Source organism: Hesperophylax consimilis, chromosome 4, assembly GCF_061612785.1.
Source record: "Hesperophylax consimilis isolate HC1 chromosome 4, BYU_Hcon_1.0, whole genome shotgun sequence".
NCBI lineage: Eukaryota > Metazoa > Arthropoda > Insecta > Trichoptera > Limnephilidae > Hesperophylax > Hesperophylax consimilis.
The window spans coordinates 39,409,469-39,433,696 of NC_142839.1; the positions used below are offsets into that span (position 1 = coordinate 39,409,469).

The 24,228-nt window shown below is 32.7% G+C and overlaps 1 protein-coding gene across 11 annotated transcripts in view; it reads left to right on the top strand.

Annotated features, from left to right (window-relative positions):
* The window catches only part of sky (GTPase-activating protein skywalker), a 206,165-nt gene extending 183,243 nt beyond the window's left edge, over positions 1–22,922 (top strand). For 4 of the 11 annotated variants that reach the window (XM_089630948.1, XM_089630950.1, XM_089630945.1 and 1 more), the window contains 6 exons: positions 1,168–1,352; positions 5,117–5,285; positions 9,157–9,243; positions 14,055–14,213; positions 15,509–15,732; positions 18,384–22,922. In XM_089630948.1, coding sequence (XP_089487074.1) covers positions 1,168–1,352; positions 5,117–5,285; positions 9,157–9,243; positions 14,055–14,213; positions 15,509–15,732; positions 18,384–18,525 — 966 coding nt within the window. In that variant the 3' untranslated portion in view covers positions 18,526–22,922. Of the gene's footprint in view, positions 1–1,167; positions 1,353–5,116; positions 5,286–7,882; positions 7,913–9,156; positions 9,244–14,054; positions 14,214–15,508; positions 15,737–18,383 lie in introns of those variants that run through there. The other 7 variants (XM_089630954.1, XM_089630947.1, XM_089630949.1 and 4 more) reach the window with 4 other exon arrangements.
* Positions 22,923–24,228: the final 1,306 nt, after the last annotated feature.

Here is a 24,228-nt window from a genome sequence, read left to right on the forward strand (position 1 = left end):
TATATATATATTTGTTTGGGTACAATAATAAGTTGTTCATTAAAATTGAAACAAATGCTCTTGCTCTAGCCTATTTAGAAATACGGGGTTATTACATGAATCATAATTTTTACCACATAATTGCTTTTACTGAAAGAAATTTGAAGTGATAAAATTATGGAAAATCACAGACATAGGAATTAATAGACGAGAAGATAATGGCGAGGGGTAAAATCAACTGTTGAAGAACGAAGGGGGTTAAGCTGACTGTGATTCGTCAATAAATCAATCTGACAGTAAATAGGCATCTCGCATTATAATATCACCATTTAGTTCTTAAAAGTAAAATCTGCTTTTGAATGAATAGACATTTATACATGGGAGCGCAAATTACTCGCCACGTTATGAACTAATTTGCGAAGTCCAAATTCGGCAAAGTAAATTTCTTCTGTTTGCAGAGTCGTAGTTAGTTTCAGAGTATTTAGTTAAGACACTTTTACAAATGTTTCATAATTTACTTACCTTCGCACAAGAATGATGACGTCACGTTTTCAAATTTCACTTGAGGCCATACGCGAGCCCAGCCGGCTCCAATGGAACCGGTATGGGGAGTGGGGATAATACGCTTTTAATCACTTAGGGCAGGTCTACAATATTCATATGTCTATGTGGAAAATTGTTAAGGATTCTAGAGAGATTTTTTTCTATGGCATTTAGTGTGAATTACATAATACTCCCTTACTATAAAAATTGTCACAAATACATAAGCGTGGGTGCAGCTATATGAAGCACTCTCGTTAGCTGCTGGGGTTACACGTGAGATATGAATGTATCATTAATAAAATTTGAACAGAGCCACATTTTTTAATAGTTTTATTAATCAAATGGGTAGGTTGTTATGACGAGTTTAGTGAATTTTTCTTTAAACTATGCTGTTTGAATATTGAATAACATCTACAAGTATTCTCCTATTCATATGAAATGATCTATCCGAGTGCTATTTATCCATGCCACAATGGCATGATGCTTATTTGACATTTAAAAGCACATGACTTTTAGTTTAATTTAATAAATAGCACATGATACTCTGTGATATTTTTCAACAGCAACCTAACACACTACTTTCATTGTATTATTCTAGCTGACGATTTAATTCTATAAATGTGAAGAATGATTACTGTTTTTCAGGTCCTGTACAGGGTGGCATTGGCAATCGTCATACTGTTCTACAAGTATACAACCAACACAAGCTCAGAGTGGAGTGGTGAAGTGACTAAGAATGGTGTGGAGAATACTTTGAATAAGTTTTGCAGAAACATGCCCGTTACTCCCTCTAAACTACTGAGAACTGCATTCAGCATCAGAGCACTGAGGTAATTGCGTTTAAAATTAACACTTTTGCAGTTTTGGCAAAGCCTCATCCACAAAATATAGTTATTAAATATTTGCCATTTAAATATTTGGCATTTAAATATTGAGTAAGCAAGGAAAAACATCTAAATCATTTGGACATCATAATATTAGAATATCAAGCTCAATATGTGGTTCGATTATGTTATGTTATTTTAGGTTAGGTTAGCGTTGCAATTATTTGCTGATCAATGTTGTTATACTCGCTGACCACAAGTGGCTGCTAAAACTGACTATATTTGTCAGCAGTAAACATTTTAGAGCTGAACAATACCTCAATATTATGCTGACCATTTAAATTATTTTTTTTACATGGCCACTTTAACGAGGGAGATTTCCGGGTGTTCGGTTTTCGATTCGACCATTCAATATAATTAATATCATACCTCCAAATATTAATACAAAATTTAAAGCCAATCCATCCACCTAGATTTCACAGTTAGAAAAATTATAATTGATTTTGATTCATAAAAATCACCTACTCAAATTTGGGTAGCCATCGCTCGAGTGATAAGACAATTTTCGCTATTCAGAGTTTGTAATAAATCTGACAAGATTGTGCTCACTAGATAATTTTGCCAAATGTCATTACCACTCAAGTGATCGCGTCAATAACCGAAATGTGTCCAGCGCTCGGCAATTCTAAGCATTTGTTTTGGAAATTTCCCAGCCTCATAAAAAAAAATCATGCCTCTAAATTTTAATATGAAGACATATAAACGATTGTAGTGCTATATAGCCAATGAATTCACCTATATTTTGCCGTTTTTTTTCCATATTTAAGTATTTATAAAAAAATCATAAACTTTATAAAACGCAAATTCTGCGTGTTAGTTCTTTTAAAATTGCCATACTTAACATTTATTTGGGTCAACATTGAATATTTTATATTTCTGTATATTGTTTATGGCCTACTTGATAATCCAGATCCAAATATATATAACAAGACTTAATTTTTAATCGTAAACAGCTATTCTAAAAGTTTTGTATGAAAAAATATTTTATAGTCATCTTGGGTTCGCTAACTGTCAAAATTGAATTCACTAAATTAGGATATTAGATACTTTCACCACAAAAAAACTGGTATTGCTTTAGAAACATGTGTTCACTGTAAACAATTTTCAGTAAGAATAGCCTCGATTTTTGCTTTATTTGATTCGATAAAATGTTTTATAAGACAGCGATTTACATGACATTTGACAATGTAAAAGACATGTGACAGAGAAATCACACTTTGATTATATAAATATTGAATAAAAACCACTTCACACGAGTCAAAAACGCGTTAGATAGATGGAACTGTCAAAATTGAATTCACTAAATTAGGATATTAGATACTTTCACCACAAAATAACTGGTATTGCTTTAGAAACATGTGTTCACTGTAAACAATTTTCAGTAAGAATAGCCTCGATTTTTGCTTTATTTGATTCGATAAAATGTTTTATAAGACAGCGATTTACATGACATTTGACAATGCAAAAGACACGTGACAGAGAAATCACACTTTGATTATATAAATATTGAATAAAAACCACTTCACACGAGTCAAAAACGCGTTAGATAGATGGGTAATTCAATTACAAATGCACTGGTGTGTAAATATGTGATAAAAATTGAATAAAACAAACATTTACATCATAGCCGCGTTCAAAAAAAAAACTTCAGTTCAGAAAGAAATAAAACTCTGAGAATTGTAGAACAGTCCAGTTCAGGCTTTAAACGGCGGAATTTAGACATCTATTGATAAAATAGGAAAGCACTATATCAGTTTTCTACCAATGATAACTGTTATACGCAGGAATGTTTCAAAAAATTTAAATAAATGTTTTACAAAAGGTAAAGAAAAATGGCATATTATGACGTGCGATCACCCAAGACTTTGTAAAACTTTGTAAAATCACTCGAGTGGTCATGCCGATATTTTAAGTTCATTTACATTTGAAAGGAAAACAATTTGTAATTTAATCATCTCTGCGCTAAAGTCTTTTTCTCCTCAAACATTCATGAAAAAAAATCTTAAAAATTGTGTAGGTATATTCCAAGTATCGATGAAATCAACAACAACAAAAATATTGTGTAAATGACAAATTGATAGAAGAATCGCTAGCACTTGTGTGAATGTCAAAGCAACATCTTTCGCCAAGTCGGTGAAGAACAATTTCTTCTACGTGCACACAGTTTAATCGCCTGTATGACTAACTTTATGTTATGTTGTATGTACCTAGGTAATGTAAAAATATTTTGCAGCTGCATTTGTTGCTGGGAGCATGTGATTCATTTTCGCACTTCGCAACAAAATGACATGTATATTGTCTACTTGGCACATTGTCAAAAAATATTGAATAAAATAGATGTAATAATATAGTCAGTTTTGTATTCATTTTCCATTCATTCCTTGTTTTCCTTATCAGTTGGAAGATGCACCAAACTTTGTGGCCATCACCCGTACACTGTTCAAATATGCTGCCAACAATACCATTATTTACACAGAGTGTCCGGAAACTAGTGGTATTAGAGGGAACTGGTGAATCTACATCACATTTATAATCGATTTGATTATTTTTGTTATTTGTTTTTGGGGTGTTATGCCGTGTTGCGCTAACTCCTTCTTTAGCCAACGTTTCGGACAGCATTGCAGTGTCCATCATCAGGGCAGATGTGTTATTTTTGAATAACAAAAATACTAACAAAAATAAATAACAAAAATACTTTTGGCCGTGAAAATCTTAAATCAGATTTGATTATTTATTTTTTTATTTCATTGCCGTCAGCCCAGGTGTACATATATTATATATATAGGTACAAATGCAAAACTTCCCAAACACGTCATCGATGCTACAAATATAAATCAATTTAAATAATAATAATAATAATAATAAAAGTTTATTCCAGAATGAGTGCAATCCCACACATTCCATAAAATATAACTACAATGTTATATACAGAGATTTAAGTAAGTACAAATAAAATAAAATGTAAGTTTGATAACGCAAATAAAACATAAGAAAAATTAAAGGAAATATATAGAAAATATATAGAATGGAGAGTGATATCATAAAATATTTACATTTCTTGTAAGCTTATTGGTATATCGGAGCGATAATCATGGGCCAATATTTTTCTCCAATGGTTTTCGATGCTCGATCCTGAGACCTGGCGGGATTCGATGATGAGGACGTTTCTAGAGTTGTTGATCCTTCGCCTCGTTCCTGCTACCCTGGTTCTTATTAGGGCTGCAAAGCCGGGAACTCTCCCCTCCATGAACATCGAGGAGGCACTGCAGTACCTTGGAAGTCCGAACATTATGCGATTAGCATTATCATATTGAATCCGAAGCCTTTCCATGGTTCATTTATTAAAATTGGCCCACAGCTCGCAAGTATACAAGGTAGTGCAGAAAGCTGAGAATAGCGTCCTTTTCACCTGCGGGCTGCAGGGTCGAAATCTTCTACTAAGCATGTTGCTTTTTATGCTCAGTGCTCGCCTCTGCCTGTCGATGTCGTCGTCATCCGTTAAGTTAAAGCTCGATTGAGAGAAGAAAGGATTTTCTTATTTATCAGCAGAACGCTGCCTGCTCATTAAATAATAAGCACCTTTTTACAACCCCCTGATCGTTCTCCAAGTGATGTAGATTTATCTGTTTCCCCACTTTTACCACTAGTTTTCCGACACCGTGTATATGTAAAATGAAGATTAAATGATTTCCAATCTGTAAACATTTCAGTTCCCAGTACATATCCCGGGTATTCATTAAGACGGAGATGGTGCTCAAGTCCCGCTCGGTCCTCAGCGGATCCCGGCAGCTGGTCCGATCCCGATCAACCGACAATCTGCCCACGAGCCAATCGCAGGTCAACATACAGATGATGTCCCACACGCTCACCATCCGAGAGGTATAACAAACGCTCACATTACTGCCATATGCCCTGCCCTTATTTGTACCATTCAAAATCATATTTTATGATGGTTTTCAATATTACATATATTATTATTAAATTGAATACTATTTGTATTATGTACCCTCCCAATTACAATTAATTATTATATTGGTGTTTGGTTTGGGAATGATACGGGTTTGATTTTGATTTGAAGTATTTATTACATAGAAAATATTTTATGTATCTATTCCTAACTTGTATCAGGTTAGATCTTTTCAGATTCAGTAACGTTTGTTACAATTGATTTAAATTTATTGTCTTGTTTCCACTCATGATAACTTTAAAGCTAGATTTAATATAATTTTGATGTTAAATTTCATCTAAGATTGCGTGATTTAAAATAAGATTTTTTTCTTGAATCTCATCCAAGATTGCCTGATTTTTATGCCAAAGGAAAATTATCAAAATGTTTTAAAGTTTTCATGTATGGATCATTTAAATCTTGTTACACATAAATTCGGTATGTGGTTTTTATATCACTGGGGGTTGTTTTTTTAATTATTGCAAAAATAATAGGTGTTGGCTATAATATTACGTACTGTCATCATAACAAGTCTGTTAGTTTAATAATAATGGTAAATGATGAACGTAATTTTTCTATTGATTAATCTCTCTTTCATCGAGGGCTTAAAGTCAAACAATATTATCTACAAAAAACATACAAATAACTCTAGGCCTTAAAGTTAAATAAAGTAATCTATGAAAAAACATACCAACAGTTCGAGGTCTTAAAGTCAAACAACGTTATCTACAAAAAACATACCAACAATTCGAGGGCTTGTCAAACAACATTATCTACGAAAAGACATACCAATAATTAGTATTGGCATGTTTTTTTTGTAGATAGTGTTGTTTGACTTAAACCCTTTGAGAGACATCACTAGCTACAAACATCGCATTTATTAGAGCCTTCTAAGGACGGGTTGTTTCGGAGAATCTGAACAATTCATCAAATTTCAACGTTCATTTTCAAGATCTGTGAGAGATTTTTCAAGTTCTGTTTTTATTTCAGTTTTGTCAAGCAACTAGCCTACAATGATATAAAAACAGAACTTGAATAAATCTTTCACAGAACCCGAAAATGAATGTTGAAATTTGATGAATTGTTCAGATTCTCCGAAACAACCCGTCCTAAGTACAGATATAAAAGTATTTTTTTATCCATTTAAAATCAATCTATTTGAATTTCGATTGTGCTTTCGTGAATGAGTGAATGCAAATATAAGAAATGGATGTTAACCCACTTCCTGACATAAACTCGGTAGATAGACTCGATGACAATGCATTCAATCAACTTTTGGTGGCAATCACGTATTCACAACGTGGACATACATGCATTCATCTGAAATTTATAAAATGTTTGGGTAAGTATTTTTGTTAACATTTTCATGTGTGATATTAAAAATTTTACTAAGAAATATAAATGTTTATTTCAAATACAAACATCTGAAAGATAATTTTATCTAGTTTCTTGAATAATATTTGTTTTTACGACAATTTCAAATATAAGATATATATAGCTTATTTTAAATACATCGAAAGTATTCTGAAATTCCATAAAAAATTTCACTGTCATTGGGACTTACTTGCTTGTAGGTAAAAATGTTAAAAAGCCTGAAGGGTTTAGCCACAGACATGAATATATAGACTAGAAATTAAAGGTGAGGGGTAAAATCAACTGTTGAAGAACGAAGGGGGTAAAGCTGACTGTGATTCGTCAATAAATCAATCTGACAGTATATAGGCATCTCGCATTATAATATCACCATTTAGTTCTTAAAAGTAAAATCTGCTTTTGAATGAATAGACATTTTTACATGGGAGCGCAAATTACTCGCCACGTTATGAACAAATTTGCGAAGTCCAAATTCGGCAAAAAAAAATTTCTTCTATTTTCAGAGTCGAATATTTTGTTTAAGTATTTAGTTAAGACACTTTTATAAGTGTTCATAATTTACTTCCCAGTAACAACGATACGCACACTTGAGAATCGCTACATTCGACCAATGTTGGCTCGATGTGATAGTATATGTTTCTACAACTGATTCATATTATACGACGTGAATAAGCTTAAAATGATGTTTACATATGGAATGTAATACGACAATTGGGTTTATTCTCTTTTTCACATCTATTTTTACAAGTTTTCATATCACAAGCCACTATTTTGCCGTGTTATTTCATAAAATGCCTCGACCATAGCTCGACGCTAGTTCGAACAAGAATGATGACGTCACATTCTCAAGATTCACGGGAAGCCATACGCGAGCCCAGCCGGCTCCAATGGAACCGGTATGGGGAGTGGGGAATAATACGCTTTTAATCACTTAGGGCAGGTCTACTAATATTCATATGTCTATGGGTTTAGCCTTCGAATTATTGGTATGTTTTTTTATAGATATATATTGACTTTACTGTTTAGAATAATAAATATTTATATGTTTTTTGTAGATAACATTGTTTGACTTTAAGCCCCCTTTTATGGTGATTGCGTAATTGTGTAAAGAATCAGGAAGTGAGAAGTGAGTGATGGTGTTTGCTTGGTTTTCCAGAGGTTGTCTGAGGATACGTGTAAACAAATGGTATTGGTATATTATAATTATCTTATTGCCTGGGTTGTATTTGTTGTATTTAATTAAAACAACTAATTGATACTTCCTATCGTTCATTCAGTGTTTTTTCATGGATTCACCATTCTAATCAATCATTAAGCTTACAACAAATCTCCGTCAATCTTGTTCACACAAGTTAGGTTAAGTGATGTTTTATGGTCTACCGAGGAAGAAACCACAAACGGAAATTTGCAACAAGGCGTAACTACATAGATTTGCTGTTTTATTCTTACATAGCTGTTTGTATACCAATATTGAAACCTAACCAGCTTTATTCCTATTCCCTGAAAATAAAACTAGTATGTACACATGTTGCCCACATTATGGATTCTTACAAATGGGGTATACATTACTTCCTTATAAACGCGGTGTAAATATTACTTGGCACATAAAGTCAGAACAGTGAAAAACTTGACTTATTACCATGGCGTTTGTTTGTTTAAAACGGTCTTAAACCAGGCTCAAGGCCGACTTCGTACAAATGTTAAACGGGCGAGTAAGAATCTAATTTAGTAAGACGATGCATAATATGTAAGTGATTTGAAAGTCAAGACATATGTGTGTGATCGATCAGCACAGATCGCAGAATGTAAAGGTCAGTAATTCTTCATCCATGAATTTGAAAAAGACATTATCAACATAATGATAAATTATATATGTCAAAATCAAGCCACGCAGTGTACCTATTTCTAACGTGATGGTTGGCGGTGCTTGGGTTAAAATTAAAAATACATAAAAAGAAAGAATTTGACACAGTGATGGGTTTATTCGGAAAGAATGTATATACCTACATAATTTGAATTAATTATTTCAGTTCAGAACAAAAAGGTTACATAATTATAATAAGAACGATCTTTATTCCATAATGTAATATTGATAACAATATACATATATATTATCAATTTAACCTGATCCGCGCAACTGTTTCATGATGGGATAGAGCGGTTTATCATTTTATCAGAAATTGGCACTTTCCAATATAATGTAACAGTTTCCATTTTTTTAATTTCCGATAAAAAAGCTTTATAAATAAAGGTAGGCTTTTATAATAGACTAAAACGTGGTATTGAAAATTTAAATAAAAAATGTGTTTTTAAAAGTAAAGTAATAGTGGCTAAAATATAAGCTAAAGATGGTAAGTTAAAAACAATGATTTGGTGTTGTTGAGCGTGTGATAATATGGTGTGCGTGTCTGTTGCCATGCTGCCCTCCAGGGCGCTCACTCGCCGGGCCCTCGCTCGCTGGCGGTCGGCGTGTTCCCCATTCACACCATTAACTCCCAGGTGGTCGACCAGGGGGAAGTAAGTCTGTCTTGCTGTAGCCCCCCACCCCATTCCCCCCACTCGCACTGCCACTCTAGGACAAGCGGCAACAACTATTATACTGTAAACTATAGTTGATAAGATGTCATAATATGTAGCTGTACACATTTTATCCACAATCATTTTTAGTTTTTAATATTTAGGTTTTTTTTTTAAATACTTTGTAAAACTGATTGGTCTTCTGTGATTTTTTCCAGAAAAAAAATGTTATGCATTAATTTTTCACACTCTACTTGTTATTATTTTAGATTTTCACGGCCAAAAATATTATCGGGATTCAGTTTTGGGTTATTATGAAGGCTGAAAACCACATAGCTTTAACTATTTACGGTATCGAAAGATGCCCGGAGAGGATTAACGCGTGTAACACGGCATAATTTCTACATGAACTTTACTACAATCTACACATCTGCCCCAATACCTACATCATTTATGTACAAACTTTGCAATGGCAACTAATATAAAAAAATGATGAAAACTGTAATGCTGTCTGAAACGTTGACTAAAGAAGGAAGAATTGTTACACGGTATAATACCCCAAAAATGAATCACGAATCAAATTCGAAAAGTCACAGCATGTCACTGGTTTTTAAATGTATTTTTTAGTATTTTTTTTTTCTTCAAATTTGTTTAGATTCATATCTAAAGCATTCAAAATTGTCACAAGTTGTCACACAAAAAATTGTTAAATTTGTCGATCTCCATTCTTTGCACTGCCCATTTCGTATTGACTTTAGATATGATTCTGCCTGGTAGCGTAAAGCTAAGTACCCACGCTTGTTCATGCTGATGGTTTTCATTCAAACATGTCTCAATGTGTGTTCCGTTTATGCTTTTTTGTTCGATGCGAAAATGATTCAATTCTTGCGCTCCATGTTCGACAGCAATTTACATTTTTGTAGAAAGTTTTGGTGGTATTTCTATGGCGTCTTGTGTCGAGCTGCTCAAAAATAGTTCCAATTCAACATGTGTCAATCGATTTAAACTGTCGAGCATGAATATTCGTGTGTACAATAGCTTAAGCTTAAAATTATTCACAGAATAAGATTCAGTACAAACCTATGCTTATGAAAGTCACAAATTTAAAAATATATATATGAATTATTTTATCCGTGATTTGAAAATGTATTTATTACGCCACCAGCAAATGTGTAATTCAAGAAGTTCTTCAGAAAATCTCACTGATACACAGTTAGTTCTTTGGCTTTATTTTTAGATTTAAAGATAATGGAGTGATAAAAACACTACAAACGGTAAACAACTAGTTCACATGTTGTTCAAATCTTAAATAATAGCTTAGCTTCTATCTATGTGTATACTCTCCTTAAGGACAACATAAACTTATCTTGCTTAGCCGTCTTCGATTTGTACTGAGTCTAGATCAATATTGACTTTGCATGTAATCTCTATGTTATCACACTACAGTAGTCATTTGTAGGTAGACTTCTCATGTTTTGCTGCAAGTTTTTCAATAATCGTTTTTATAACAATTTTGAAATATAATATAAGACGCATTTGTGTGTACCCGAGCAAGGAAATTTTAATTTTTATAATTCATTACATTGTTCTGTTGGTTGAATTTTGGGGTATTGGGCAATGCTCAAATGCTTTGCTTTCTCCCGCTACATGAACATTACATCGATGTCAGCTACCTAAAAAAATATGCACTTTGTAAATTTGTAATATAAGCAATTCTATACAAATAGTTAGGAAAATGTCAACAATTTACAGCAATCATTTTTTTTTAAATTTAAACTTTAAATTTTTTTGTTAAATTCATAGATACTGGAATTTTAGATAAAATGTAATTTTAATTCATAGTTATTGATTTTAAAAACCTTTTTAAACTGTACATTCCTAATCGGTTCAAATAGGCTAGAGTGTCATTATAATGTAGAAAACGCTACTGGCTGATAAGACATTACTGTAATTGGATGAATAAGCTGTCATACAATAATAAAAAACAATTTTTCTATTAAAAAGACGGCTGTCACCGACATTGGCCAGCGTGACGTCAACAACGCCGTGTTCGCAAACAAAAACAAACAAAACAAAAATTTTGGCGGCATATCAAAAATGGCACATTTTAAATTGTTTTTTTAAAAAACAAAAATTTAATTTTTTTGACAAATAAAATACAGAAAAAATACCTTTATTTTTTTATTTACTGGAAACCTTAAACATTTCCCTAACTACATAAATCATTGTAGTTTATCTTGCTCGCAGTACAAATTTAGAAAGCAGCATTTAGCGCCATTTTGAGTGCTGACCCCTAAACAAAACTGTTGACGGAAACTGCTAGGCTGTCCGAAGGCCCAACACCCCAAACATCAATCATCAGAATAGCCATGAAAATTTGAAATCATTTAATTTTTGTTATTATTTATGAAGAGCGCATTATTTAGCATGATGTCATTGCATGATACTGTCCACAGACATCCCACAATTTATATCTCGCTTGTTGGTTCCCATTCACGAGGCAAGTGTTAGCTGGTGACGGTCTCCATTTCATAGACCTCCATGCCCAGGTTGGCCACAACACCTTTTACCCACATTTTATTCTTCCACACCATCAACACTACAATACCACAGCACCACTAATCTGCTCCTCTTCAACAGAGAACTAATAACCAAACTATTCTATCAAATCCAACACTAAATTATCACATCATCATCTACACATGTTATGTAATTTATATTATCAAATTATATCCATTAGAAAAACACGAGAAAGTGCCCTGTTGAGAGTTTTCATCCCAGCCGTGGCAATAAACCTTTTTCTTGTGTGTTTTTGTAGTGCATATACTTTGATTTTATTTGCTAAATTTACCTACTCTATAAATTATGTATCTTATCCAATTCATAATTATTTATACATATCTAATAACAATTTCTTATACACGGTGTCCGGAAAATTGTAGTAATAGTGGGAAACTCGTAATACTACATCATATAGAAAACTTTTTTTTCTTTCGATCTGAAAAGATACTAAGCAGATATTAACTCTTCAGCGACTGATTTTTTTCAAATTTGACCTATAAAATTCCAACTTTGGACATTTTGGAGACGAAAGCTCAAATCATAAAAAGTTATGTGATGTAGATTCACCATTTTTCCGCTTGTACAGTATTATATATATCTACGATATTCTGTTTACCGTGTATATTTACTAATTTATCAATGTTAATTTCTCCAGCCTTTTGCACTTTTTTGTATTACATACTTTAATTGATTCATACTTCAAATCCCTCTTTTATCAATATATTTTTTGATAATATTTGCTCTTTATGAACATTACAAGTCATATAACAGTATTAAAACTACCTTCCTTCAAAAATTGGGCGATGAAAACAATGCAGGTCACTCTCAAATTGTTTTTTCACAAAGTGGAAGTGGTAAATTATATTCCTTCATAAAATAAAACATCATTGTCATCTATAGTATCATTTTCCCCTGTTGGACCCTGCATATAATTGCATTATGTACGTTCCTACAAACATTAGACTTTCTCCAATTCCGTAAGCCGTGTCTGCTGCGACACTGTTTGCAAAAACATTGAACAAAATGTTTGCACCAAACTGTACTGTGTACTGCTACTACACCCCCATTTTCCATGTTCGCACAAACATTTGGTTCAATGTTTGTGCAAACAGTGTCGCAGGAGACACACGGCTTTATAGTACAATGTTTTTTCTTCATTAATTAATGTTTCCCTTGTATGCTTTGCTGTTTTGTGCTGCATTTGTAATAATCAATAATTATTAATATTAATACCTCCAACCAATGATAATAATATATTTTAATATTAATATTATGTACATATTTTATCTACCTTAGTTTATGATTTTTTGTAGTGTTTTAATATATTTTTTGTGTATTTAAAAAAAATATTTTAGCAATACGTAGATGTCACCTATATTGTTCATATGTGCACCCTTTACACAATGTTTCTTCTCAATTCTATTAAATTTATGTACCTTCTTTAACTCCATGTTTGTTCAAATAATATTCCAAAATACTGTCTTCAAACACGAGTTTAATATTCCACTAATAATGAGATTATTTTCATTGAATGACAACATAGAAGCATGATCATTGTTTGAAAATAACTATTCTACATACATTTTCTATTAATTATTGTCATATATGTCGACTCTTTAATGTAATGTGTATTACTTTCGAAATTTTAATTCTTTTAAATTTATGCAAATTGGGACAATTTTGTTTGAATAATCATAAGTCCAACATGTGAAGTAATTTTGTTATTAAATTAATATCAAAGAATATTTTTGATTGACCTATTTTAATATTTATTTTCATTGCAACTTTCGGAGTAAAAACCGAGGGTAAAAAAATATAGTGGTTCAAATCCTTCACTAGAAAATGATTTTTTTTCAGCTAGTGATTGTCTAGAAGACAAATCAAATAAAAATCTGTAGTAAAATTTTGTTTACATGATTCTGAGCAATTCTACTTTCCACTAAATTTACCGCGATTGTTTCCAATCTTTCCTTTAGAGACAGATAAGTTAAAAAACAATATTTTAACATATGCATGACATTCGGCTTTACTCAACATTTTTTCGCTACAGATTGACTTGGTGAAATACTTCCATGATCGTAGACAGCAAAATGGCATTAAATCAAAACTTTTAATAAAAAAATAAAAATTATCGCTAAGTTGGGATGGAAACAATTGCTTTGGAATTTAGTTGAAAGTTTGTATTGAATTTTAAAAAAAAGAATGTTTGTTTTTAATATTGTCTAATGGTAATATGATGATTTCATTAGCTGTTCACGTTGTGGTCGTGGCTGCCAGTGCGCATTACCATGTACCAGCCGGTGTTGCTGTACACCACTGAGGAGCACGGCTGCTCACTGACCACCTTCTATGTGCGTGTGGAGCAACATGAGCCCACGCTGCTCATGATCAAGACCTGCAATAATGAGGTTAGTATACACCACTGACTCAATTCATTACTAAATAAAGACACTCTGTTTTTATTCTACAAATGTTTCAATGGAGGTAGGTGCTCTAAAGAACTGGCATCATTATTGATACAGGTATACTGCGATACCTTATCTCTATCATACTGCAAGTATCCAATACTCTTGTTGTGTACTGACATTGCAAACAACTTATGCAGTCCATGTCACTACTGAAATCACGAGACCCGCATCACCGAGACCACCAATCATTGTAGAATTCTCAAAATGTCAAAAAAGTCAAAACTAAAATGCTTCAATAAACCTCTAAATCCGAATAGTTGATGTAGCTGTAGCACATTTTTATACCCTAACGTCTTCGTTGATTATTTTGTTCCTAGCGTTGATCTAAAGCACACACATTGTTACAGAATGTCTGACGCAAGTGTAATATGTTTACAATCTTTGATGAAGGGAGTAGGGACGACTTTACCCAGTTGGTCGGGGGAGAATGGCGTCGCCGATGAGTTTACAAAATGTCGACAATGTGTGCCTGTGCATGAACCTCCGCGCAGATGTACGGCGGTAGTCGCTAAAGATACTTGAATTGTTGAGTATCGGATACTATCAAAAGCGTATCGCTGTGGAAGAAGGGGCTTACAGAGAATGTGACTTCATTCATCCTATCAGGCTGTCCTTTACTTAACCTCTTGTTCAACAGCGTATCCTTAACCCCTAGTTGCTGAAGTCCTGCGTGTGCTGCATATCGTGCCCGATACAAAGCACTGCAATTTCAGGGTTGTCCTTATACTTTCATTTTGCCTTCGGATACTACCTCTACTGGGTCAGTTAAAGACAAAAATAAAAATGTCACTTTATCAATTTTTTTTTTTTAATTAGTGTAGTTTCTTATCGGCCCCTACGGGTTAAGGATACTATCAAAAAATCATTTCTCTGAATACAACTAGTTATTCTGAAGAAACTGCTTATGGTAGATTATATACTTTTTTTTATTAAATATGTGAACACATTATCTGGCAATACAGTATCTGTAATTTGGCAATCTGGCAATTGGCAATTAACGTTATTTTTATCAAGAAGTTAAGCCATACTTATTTTCCAATCCCGTTCGACATACATATTTCTTCCGTTAGGGCGTATAATCTCGGATCCTACTTTGGGACAAAATAAATCTATATTTCCAATGTGAAAGATATTCTCAGTTTGCCATAGTCCTACTGATTCTGGGCATTTGGAAGCAGTTGGGATTAAATTTTTGTTGATTTTATGTGGAAATGCTGATTATAAAAATTTGGCAGGTGTTTGGGGCATACTGCTCGTCGCGATGGTACGAGCGCAACATGCGAGACGAGCGCGGCAACCGTCAGGCGTACTTTGGCACCGGCGAGACTTTCCTGTTCTCGCTGTACCCCGAGCGGGCCAAGTACCCGTGGGTGGGTTGCGCCGAGGGACAGGATCGGGTGGGTCACGGGGCCGAGCTATTCATGGCCGCCGACTCCAAAATGATCACCATCGGAGGAGGGTGAGTCACCACATATACACACACTCACACAAAACTCTTATTCGTCACATCCCTGGCACTTCGTGCAGTAGCATGCACAGAGTTCTTAGAGAAAAATAGCTAATTAATTTATATTAAAAAAGCTTACAACATACCTTGTAAGTTTTCGCTTAGAGTGGCAAGGTTGCTGGCTTTACCCGATGATGGTTGGGTTTTCCTGCCACATCGAATTTCTAAATAGTATAAAACAAAGACGCTGTCCGCGTCTGTCTGTTTGTGAGCTTAGTTTTTCTAAACTACGCAACGGATTTTGATAGGGTTTTTGATAGGGGTTAGGGGAGAATTTCTTCTGGAAGGTTAAGATATATAACACATACAAATTATTTTAATAGAAACTAGAGAAAATTCGATGTTTTGTAATCAAGTAGTAAAAAAAGTATTTTTCGGGCTCTTACATTGCTGATGCTGGCTAAACCTTATGAGGAATTATATATCTTAAAAGGACCCGCAGAAAAGTCTCGGATGGTATATGTGGAGCTCTTAAGGGTAACCCCCAGCAACGCCGAGTACAGTTCAGCAAGTGTCCAAATAACCGCATCATTTATACATTTAAACAAATTATTTACTTCAATACTTTATTTTTAATCCTCAAAATAATTAATGGCCGTACATCAATTGATTTTCAAAGAAAATTTGAAAACTTACAGAACAAACGCACACATAAGACGAGGAAAATAAATGAAATAAGAATCTCCTTCAGAAAAAAAAACCCATAGTCAAAAGTCTTTGATGTATGGAGCAGGATATTGCACAAAAACATTATGTAGTATTAAATAAAATTAGAAGAAAATATAAACAAATTTAAACAATTACGAAAACATAAATGTAGAATGCGTAACTACCATTATTTCTCAAATTTTACAGGGGCCACAAAAACCTTTTAGTGAAAAAAATGAAAGACAGGTTATTATTTATGTTCAGAACATTACCATATTTTTCTGTATTTATTTTCAATCATTAAACATTTGTAATTTAAGGCTTCGTATTTTAAAACGGAGTTAGGAAGTTTACTTAATTCAGAAAAATGGCACTATGAACATAACATGTGTTCAAAAACAAAGTGGATTTTTTAAAATTATTTTTGAGTTTTACTGTTCGAAGCTGGACTTATTTGAAAATGAGATTTTAACACCAAATGGCACTAAAAACTTATTAAAGAATTACACAGTCTACGAATTAAGCCAACGGTATGTATAAAGATTGTATTAAAACATGGAAAACTATGTATCTATTTTTAAAAAACATAAATAAACTAAATAAATACTACAAGCTCTTACTTGATATATAAAAATTATTTTTTTTTCCACTGCACAATTGTATGAAAGAAAGCCAACATAATTAGATTTTTAATTCATTACTTAAGTTGTACTAATTAAAAGAGGTACCAACAGATATCACTAGTTGTTACATTTGTGATTTGTACCAAAAGACACTGCCTTTTTTGACAATGACACATATATGTACTTTTTTGTGTAGAATACAGCCAACATTTGAATATGACATGTGCGTCATTATGCATAGTTAGTTCCTACTTTTGTGTAGAATACAGCCAACATTTGAATATGACATGTGCGTCATTATGCATAGTTAGTTCCTACTTTTGTGTAGAATACAGCCAACATTTGAATATGACATGTGCGTCATTATGCATAGTTAGTTCCTACTTTTGACCCGTAGGGGTTTTAATTTGAGGCATATTTTTTAAAGTAAAGTAATAATTTTAATATTATTTATATTTTTACGTGTGTACGGTTAGGTAGGCAGTGTTTATGTGCTTATATAGAGTGTATGCCTCCTGACTTTCTGTGCTCCTAATAGATTCAAATAAACTATGCCAATTTGTTTCATAATTTGTTACTGCTAATGCTTGTTCACATCTTGGTGACTTTGTGCTCCTGGGATTAAATCCAGTAATAAATGTACACACTTTCTAGGGAGATTGCATTACTGGGGTATTATAACAGTTCAAATTTATCATTGATCGCTTGAAGTGCAAGTTTGCTCACTCCACCTTTGGAGGTCATACATTTGACCGGTCAGTGGCTGAGTTGGCATTGCGTTTGGGTCCCACCCAGGCGTAGTGTGTTTAATTCCTCGACTGGCTAAGTCCTCCATCACAACACGAGCAACATTTTCAGCTTACTGTGGTGGTAGTAGGAGATTTTCAAATATTGCCAGGTTATTCGTAACCCGGGAATGTTTGGCTTTCTTTATAATTATTTAAACTTATGTGAAAGGTTCAATGCCGCAAAAACTAAAAATATGTCTAGTTATTGACATTTTTTAAACAGATATTTACGTAAATATCAAGAGTAAGTTGGTTGTCTAAAGATAATTTATTGCTATTAAAACCAAATTTTCAAAATAAATATTTTTCTTTCCTCTTTCTGCATTGTGCTCAAGAGTGAAATAATTTAATCATGTCCTTAACCATTGATAATTTTCGTTCATTTGATATTGTCCAATATTCTATCCTAGTATACTTATTACAGTATGAAGCATTTTCAAGACACAATTCAAAGTCATTGATTTCAGTAAAACCTTCAATCAATAAATCAATGTTGAATTCCTTGAACCATCCATTTTTTGACCATGATTTTGTTTATTTCCAGAGGGGGACAAGCGATATGGATGGACGAAAACATTCGATTTGGCAAAACAGATATGTGCCAGACCTTCAACAATCCTCCACTCTGTCCTAGCGGTGACTTTGAGATCCGGGTGCTGGAGGTGTACGGGTTCGCCGGGGCCTAACGTGTTCACAGACAGACATGTTCTCTTTCTCTCCCCTGCGTATTATCGAGGAATCAAATAAAGTATTATCATTTATCTATAATTAATTGTGATTTCTACAAGTGTAGTGCTAATCGGTGTGTATATAGTTGGCAGTGTAATAGTTGGACGACCTTGTGTGATTCATGAAGGTAAAATGCCATATCTACCGTTTCGGTAGCAATCATCAACAATGAAAAGCTCAAAAATTGAATACTAAATAGTAAGGAAGTTTAATTCATATATTATCTTTACGGCATTGAACAAATTAGGTTATGTTTAATTTCATCTCCTAAGTTGAATGGACCTTGTTTAGTTGTTTAGGATTCTATTGGAATGCTGTTCCAATCTTTATATTCAGCATTAATGTTATAATTTAGTTAAGTGGTTACTTCAAATATTATTATCGCATAGAATGTAATTTATGTTTGCGCCAGCAATATATTTCATTTTTATTTAATTTTATGAAAGTTTAAATGAGTTATTTGACAATATTGTTGTTCAATGTTATATAATATATATATTTATGTAGAATATTTAAATTGACAATGTCAAAGATACAAATCTAAGATGCAACATTGGCCTACCCGTGTAGCCAAATGAAAATATCCATATACGAGGTATGGTATATTGAATGGGCTATTTTACAACATTACTATGGAACACAATTATTATTCTATGTTATCGTTTTAAAAATACAAATGTCACAAGTGTTGGAAATGTTGCATTAACAAAGTGAACATATCTTATTGTATGTATTTATTTTTTCAAGTTTATTAAATTCCTTGTAGCTTGTACCTGTCAAAAATCACAAGAAAACTTTAATTGCGCAGTAAGTAAGTTGTTTTTAATTATTATTTGAAACTGAGAAGTGATTGCTTTCTAAGAAAATATTAAACTTTTATTCACTGAAAGTTAAGATTTAAAAATGCACTTCGCTAATTTTACAAAACAAATATTATTAGAATATTGGCATGCAACCAACCCACCTTTTTCATTACGTTACGATTGCCTAGCTAGATTTTGTGCGATATTTTGAATGAACAGTTTGATTAAGAAATGATACATTACTGACTCACACCCTCGTACATTTATTGATATGATGATAATCCTTTTATAGTATTATCATTGCTTTGCGGATGATTGTTAGTATTTTGTGTTCACATGCAAACAACAATAACAATGATCTCATGAACACTAGTTAAAGAAATCAACTCGTCACCGATGTTGGCAGTGAACCAAATAAGTTGTTTGATAACAACATCAACTTTATAGCTACTTTTATAGCATGATATTTTACCTATCATCTTTTTACACAAATAATTATTATTTACTGTATTGTATTAAAGATTTTTGTTTACATCGCCTTTTTTGTATGGAAATGTATGTTTTGTTAAAGATGTCTTTAATAATATTTATTTATTTTTAGTTCAAAAATAACATTCATTTTATACTTTGTTACATTTTTTGCTATTAATTTATACAACTTATAATGTTGCAGATTAAATACCCAGTCATCTAAAAGTATTTTCAGAGTGCCAAACTCGTGTCAGCACACTATAAAAACATCCTAGATAATTATTTGTTGTGAGAGCAATAATGTTTTGTAACCATGTGAAAATGAATATGTAATATAATAATAGTTACATAGGTATCGGGAAACTTGCAATTTCTTTCATATTATTTTGTTACTTTCATTTTATCGAATGCATATTTTATTATACATAAGAGTCTGTCGGATAATAAACATTATAAATGTGACAACTTGCAACAAAAGAGTATTATGTATTCGTATTCATAATCTGAGAACTTGTACTATTTTGTAAATAAAATAGTGCTAGAGTTATGTGCCTTTCAACCATTGGCAGCGGCATCTGCAGCCAGTGCTCTCGTAGTGCCGGAGAGCCGTGGTTGAAAAATGCGTAATTTGTTTTTATTAAGTATGCTGACTTAAACATTTTTTTATAAATATAATAATATATAATATGTATTTGGATAAATGCAGAAATATTTTTTATGTATTTTTGTTAATTTGTGGTGAAATTTGTAATGTTATATACTATGATTGAAAGCACTAACAACTTTTCTGCTGGTTAAGCTAAACCATATTTTAAGCTTGATAACACCTTAAACAATTATTTGAAAATCTTGAGGGGTTATTTTTTATTAGTAAGGAAAAACAACATATCGCACAAACAATTCTTTAATTTAAAAATATATTAATTTTTAGTGTAAAATGGATAAATGTAAAGATAACATAGAAAATAATAATGGCTCAGTCCAAGCAAAACAGCCAAAACAGGATCTGTCATTTTATTTTACAGTATTTGTTGCTGGAACAAAGGTTGCAACCTAGCATAAAAAATAGACGCCCTTGAGGAATATCCTTCACAAGCGATACGCAAAATACGGAGCAATTTGTTTGACAAAATCCAGAGATTTTAATGTTTTTGTTAATGTTCCTCAGGAGGAACTCTGATATTGAAAGGGTTAAAAGTAGTGTTTTTAATCATAGTGTAAAAAAATAGTTTCATGACATGTTATGTTGGATTGGAGACGGGATGAATCGGAATTGAACTGGCAAGTTTCTATTGTCATAATTATATTAATAGATTTGCGGTGCGAATGCTGGATTACATTACACTTGCCCATTATTGCGTACACCTGATATGTGACCATGTGATAGTGTTAGTATGGAGAGTGAGACGACGCATTCATCAAAGGATTAGTGTGTGCTAGTTGTTAGTTCCAGTTCATTTGAAGAGGTCGACTGGAGTGGTATTACTTTGCATCTTCTATTTAATATTGGGTCAAAGATGCAAAGTTTGGATTTGGCTGTATAACTTGTGTTAGATGTAGCATGTGGTAGTTACAAGTCCTAAGTGTTGGTAAGTTTAATGTGAATTTGACTATATTAATAATAAAATAGATTTTCATTCCTGTAACTGTTGTTTATAAGTGGTGAAGATTCATTTGCTCCTGTGCAGTGTATTAATTATTATGCTTACGATATTCTCAGTATCTTGTAATCTAAATGTTTCTAGTATTTGTAAGGAAACCCTAATTGATTGCCACCTGTCCAGGTCCAGGTCTAGGTCCGAGACAGGTGCCTAGTGTCGAGTGTCTAGTGTCTAGTGTCTAGTGTCTAGGTCTAGTGTGAATATTGTATGCTCCTTCCTAAGCAACAGCAGTTTATCACCGGTGTACTAAAGTTATATATTATGTCTGATGTAAATATTATATATTTATGCGCTATCCCGTGTTGAAGAGTATAGTATATTGTAAAGGACTGTGTTAAGCCATTTCCTTTGTCTCCCGAGGACTGTAGCTTATTAAGTTACCTTAGTTAAGTGGATGCTATTATTTACTCTTAAATTACAGTGTACAGTCTAGTCTCTATTTGTGAAATGTTACATTTTCTGTATAATCAAGGAATTTTATTGAATTGCACTCTCCGAGTCTACACTGAGCCTTGATAGGGGCCAGGGGGAATTACGCCTTATTTATTCGCTGCAAGCAAATCCTACGATTCCATACAAATAAAATCACAATTTTCAGATACAGCGATAATAGTGTCTCCAATGTTTGAAATCACTTGTTCTTTCCTTCTTGCAAAACTGGTCACAAATAACTCACGTGCAGAAGCATTCATGTTGCCAATTTTATTTATTTTAATTTTGCTATAGCGAAAAATAAGTGTCTAGCTCAGTGAGGTGTTTTTATCGTCCCAGCTGATCAAAACATCAGTTTTAGTTTCCATCACGAAAATTAAATAAATAATTGAATGATGTAAAAATGTATGAAATGTCACCTTTTGACTATTCTTTACCCATTTTATGCTATTTCCACATAAATCATTGTAAATTAATAACTGTTTGATTCGAACTTCGAATAATAGTATTATTTATATTACATATATATTTGTGTAATTCCCCACTGAATCTACCAGCTTTTTAGGGCGATGAACCTTTCCTTTCCGTTATGGAACTCTGCGAGTGTTTAGTTAACATGTTAAGTATAAACTGAAACATAAGTGTTGTGTCATTTAAATGTTATAAAATATGGATGCAAGGTTTACAAATGAATAATTTCCTTATTCTTGATGAAGCTTTGCATGTCATTGTCTCATTGTCTCATTAGCTGGGACACTAAGTTCCCGGAGAGTAATTATTTATTAATAAATGTTTTGACATTGTTTCTAATACGATATTATATTTATCTTTCTTCTGTGTTGTTATATAAACTGTTACATTCGAGTAGCGTTATTGTTTGTGTTGCGTAGATCAGGCAACAGTCAAATAATGCCTTGGGCTAATAAACATTTATAAGTTTTAATGTGAATGTTCAAATGTTGCTTTATATTGTGTAGAAAATATATAACTGCCTTATTAAAACATGTGTTTCATTTGCACCCTCGAATCTTGCATTACATAGATATTATAATAAGTTGAGAGATGGTAAAGTGGTTTATCTGTTACTATATATACATTTTCATGTCTGTGATTGTTTAATTGGTATTTTAAATGCATTACTAATTTTACCAAAAACAGCACAAATTAACTCTCACTTGAAGTGTTTGCAGAAAGACTACATCTCTACGTAGGACCTACTATTATAGTTATGTCAGGCGTCAGATTTAGTTTCGTATTGTGGCAGGATGGGGGGAGAGGGCTATCGACTCGTCACAAAGCAAAAGGGTACTTGTGAGAAAAATTACTTTTCTGTTTGCATTGTGAAAAAATCATGATAGGTTGGTTTTCATTATTTTGAAATGAAGTTTAGAAAAACAACATATTTTTTAAAGATAGATGCTCAGTTTTCATATAAATTATTAACAAATGATGCAGCAAACTGCATTCATAACTCCAAACCGTAAGCTTTTAAGGCAACAAACTAATCCAGTTAATTTTAGGGGTGCCTATAAAAATATAGTACTTACTTAAATTTTTATTTTATTTTAAATCCACCATTAGGTTACCTTCCTATTGGAATTCTTATTTTTTAAATACACTATAATTTTGTTTCAATTCAAATGTGAAGCAATTTTTGCTTTGAGAAGTGTTGTTTATGTTACTTTTGTCCACACTTTGGTTTGGAATAAAATAATAATAATTGTCTTTGTGAACATTATGTGGTAAAATTTCGATCGCGCTGGCCTCGCTTATTATGAATATTTTTTAGATAAAACCTTTAGATTCACCTTAATTACTGTACGACACAACTTTTAACCTTCGGGGAGGTGGAAAATATTGCAATAAAAATTTCAATTACGTAAAACTAAAATTAGCTTTCGTTTTGTGAAACGAGACCGTCCATTTTCAAACTTTTATTTGTTTATTGTCAAATGTCATTTTGTTTTGTTGGTATTTCTGTTACTATAGGACAAAACGAACGGCTAGAAGTAGCTAGAGACAATCGCGCGGGCGTTTTTTTAATGTTAAAAAATTCCGTCAAATTAGTATTTACCTAATATGCATGCATTATGTGCGTTGTGATTGAAATTTATTAGCTGGATTTTATTTTTTTACTTTCAAATTTTATTTAAGTAAACTATATCTGCGATGTTGAGCGGCTACGCTAAGTTTGTAATACAAAAGAAAGTGCCCCTTTTATAGCGCCTGCTCGCGTCAAGGCAAGAAAAACATCCCAGTTTTCAAGTAGTTTAGCGGCTACGCTAGGTTTGTG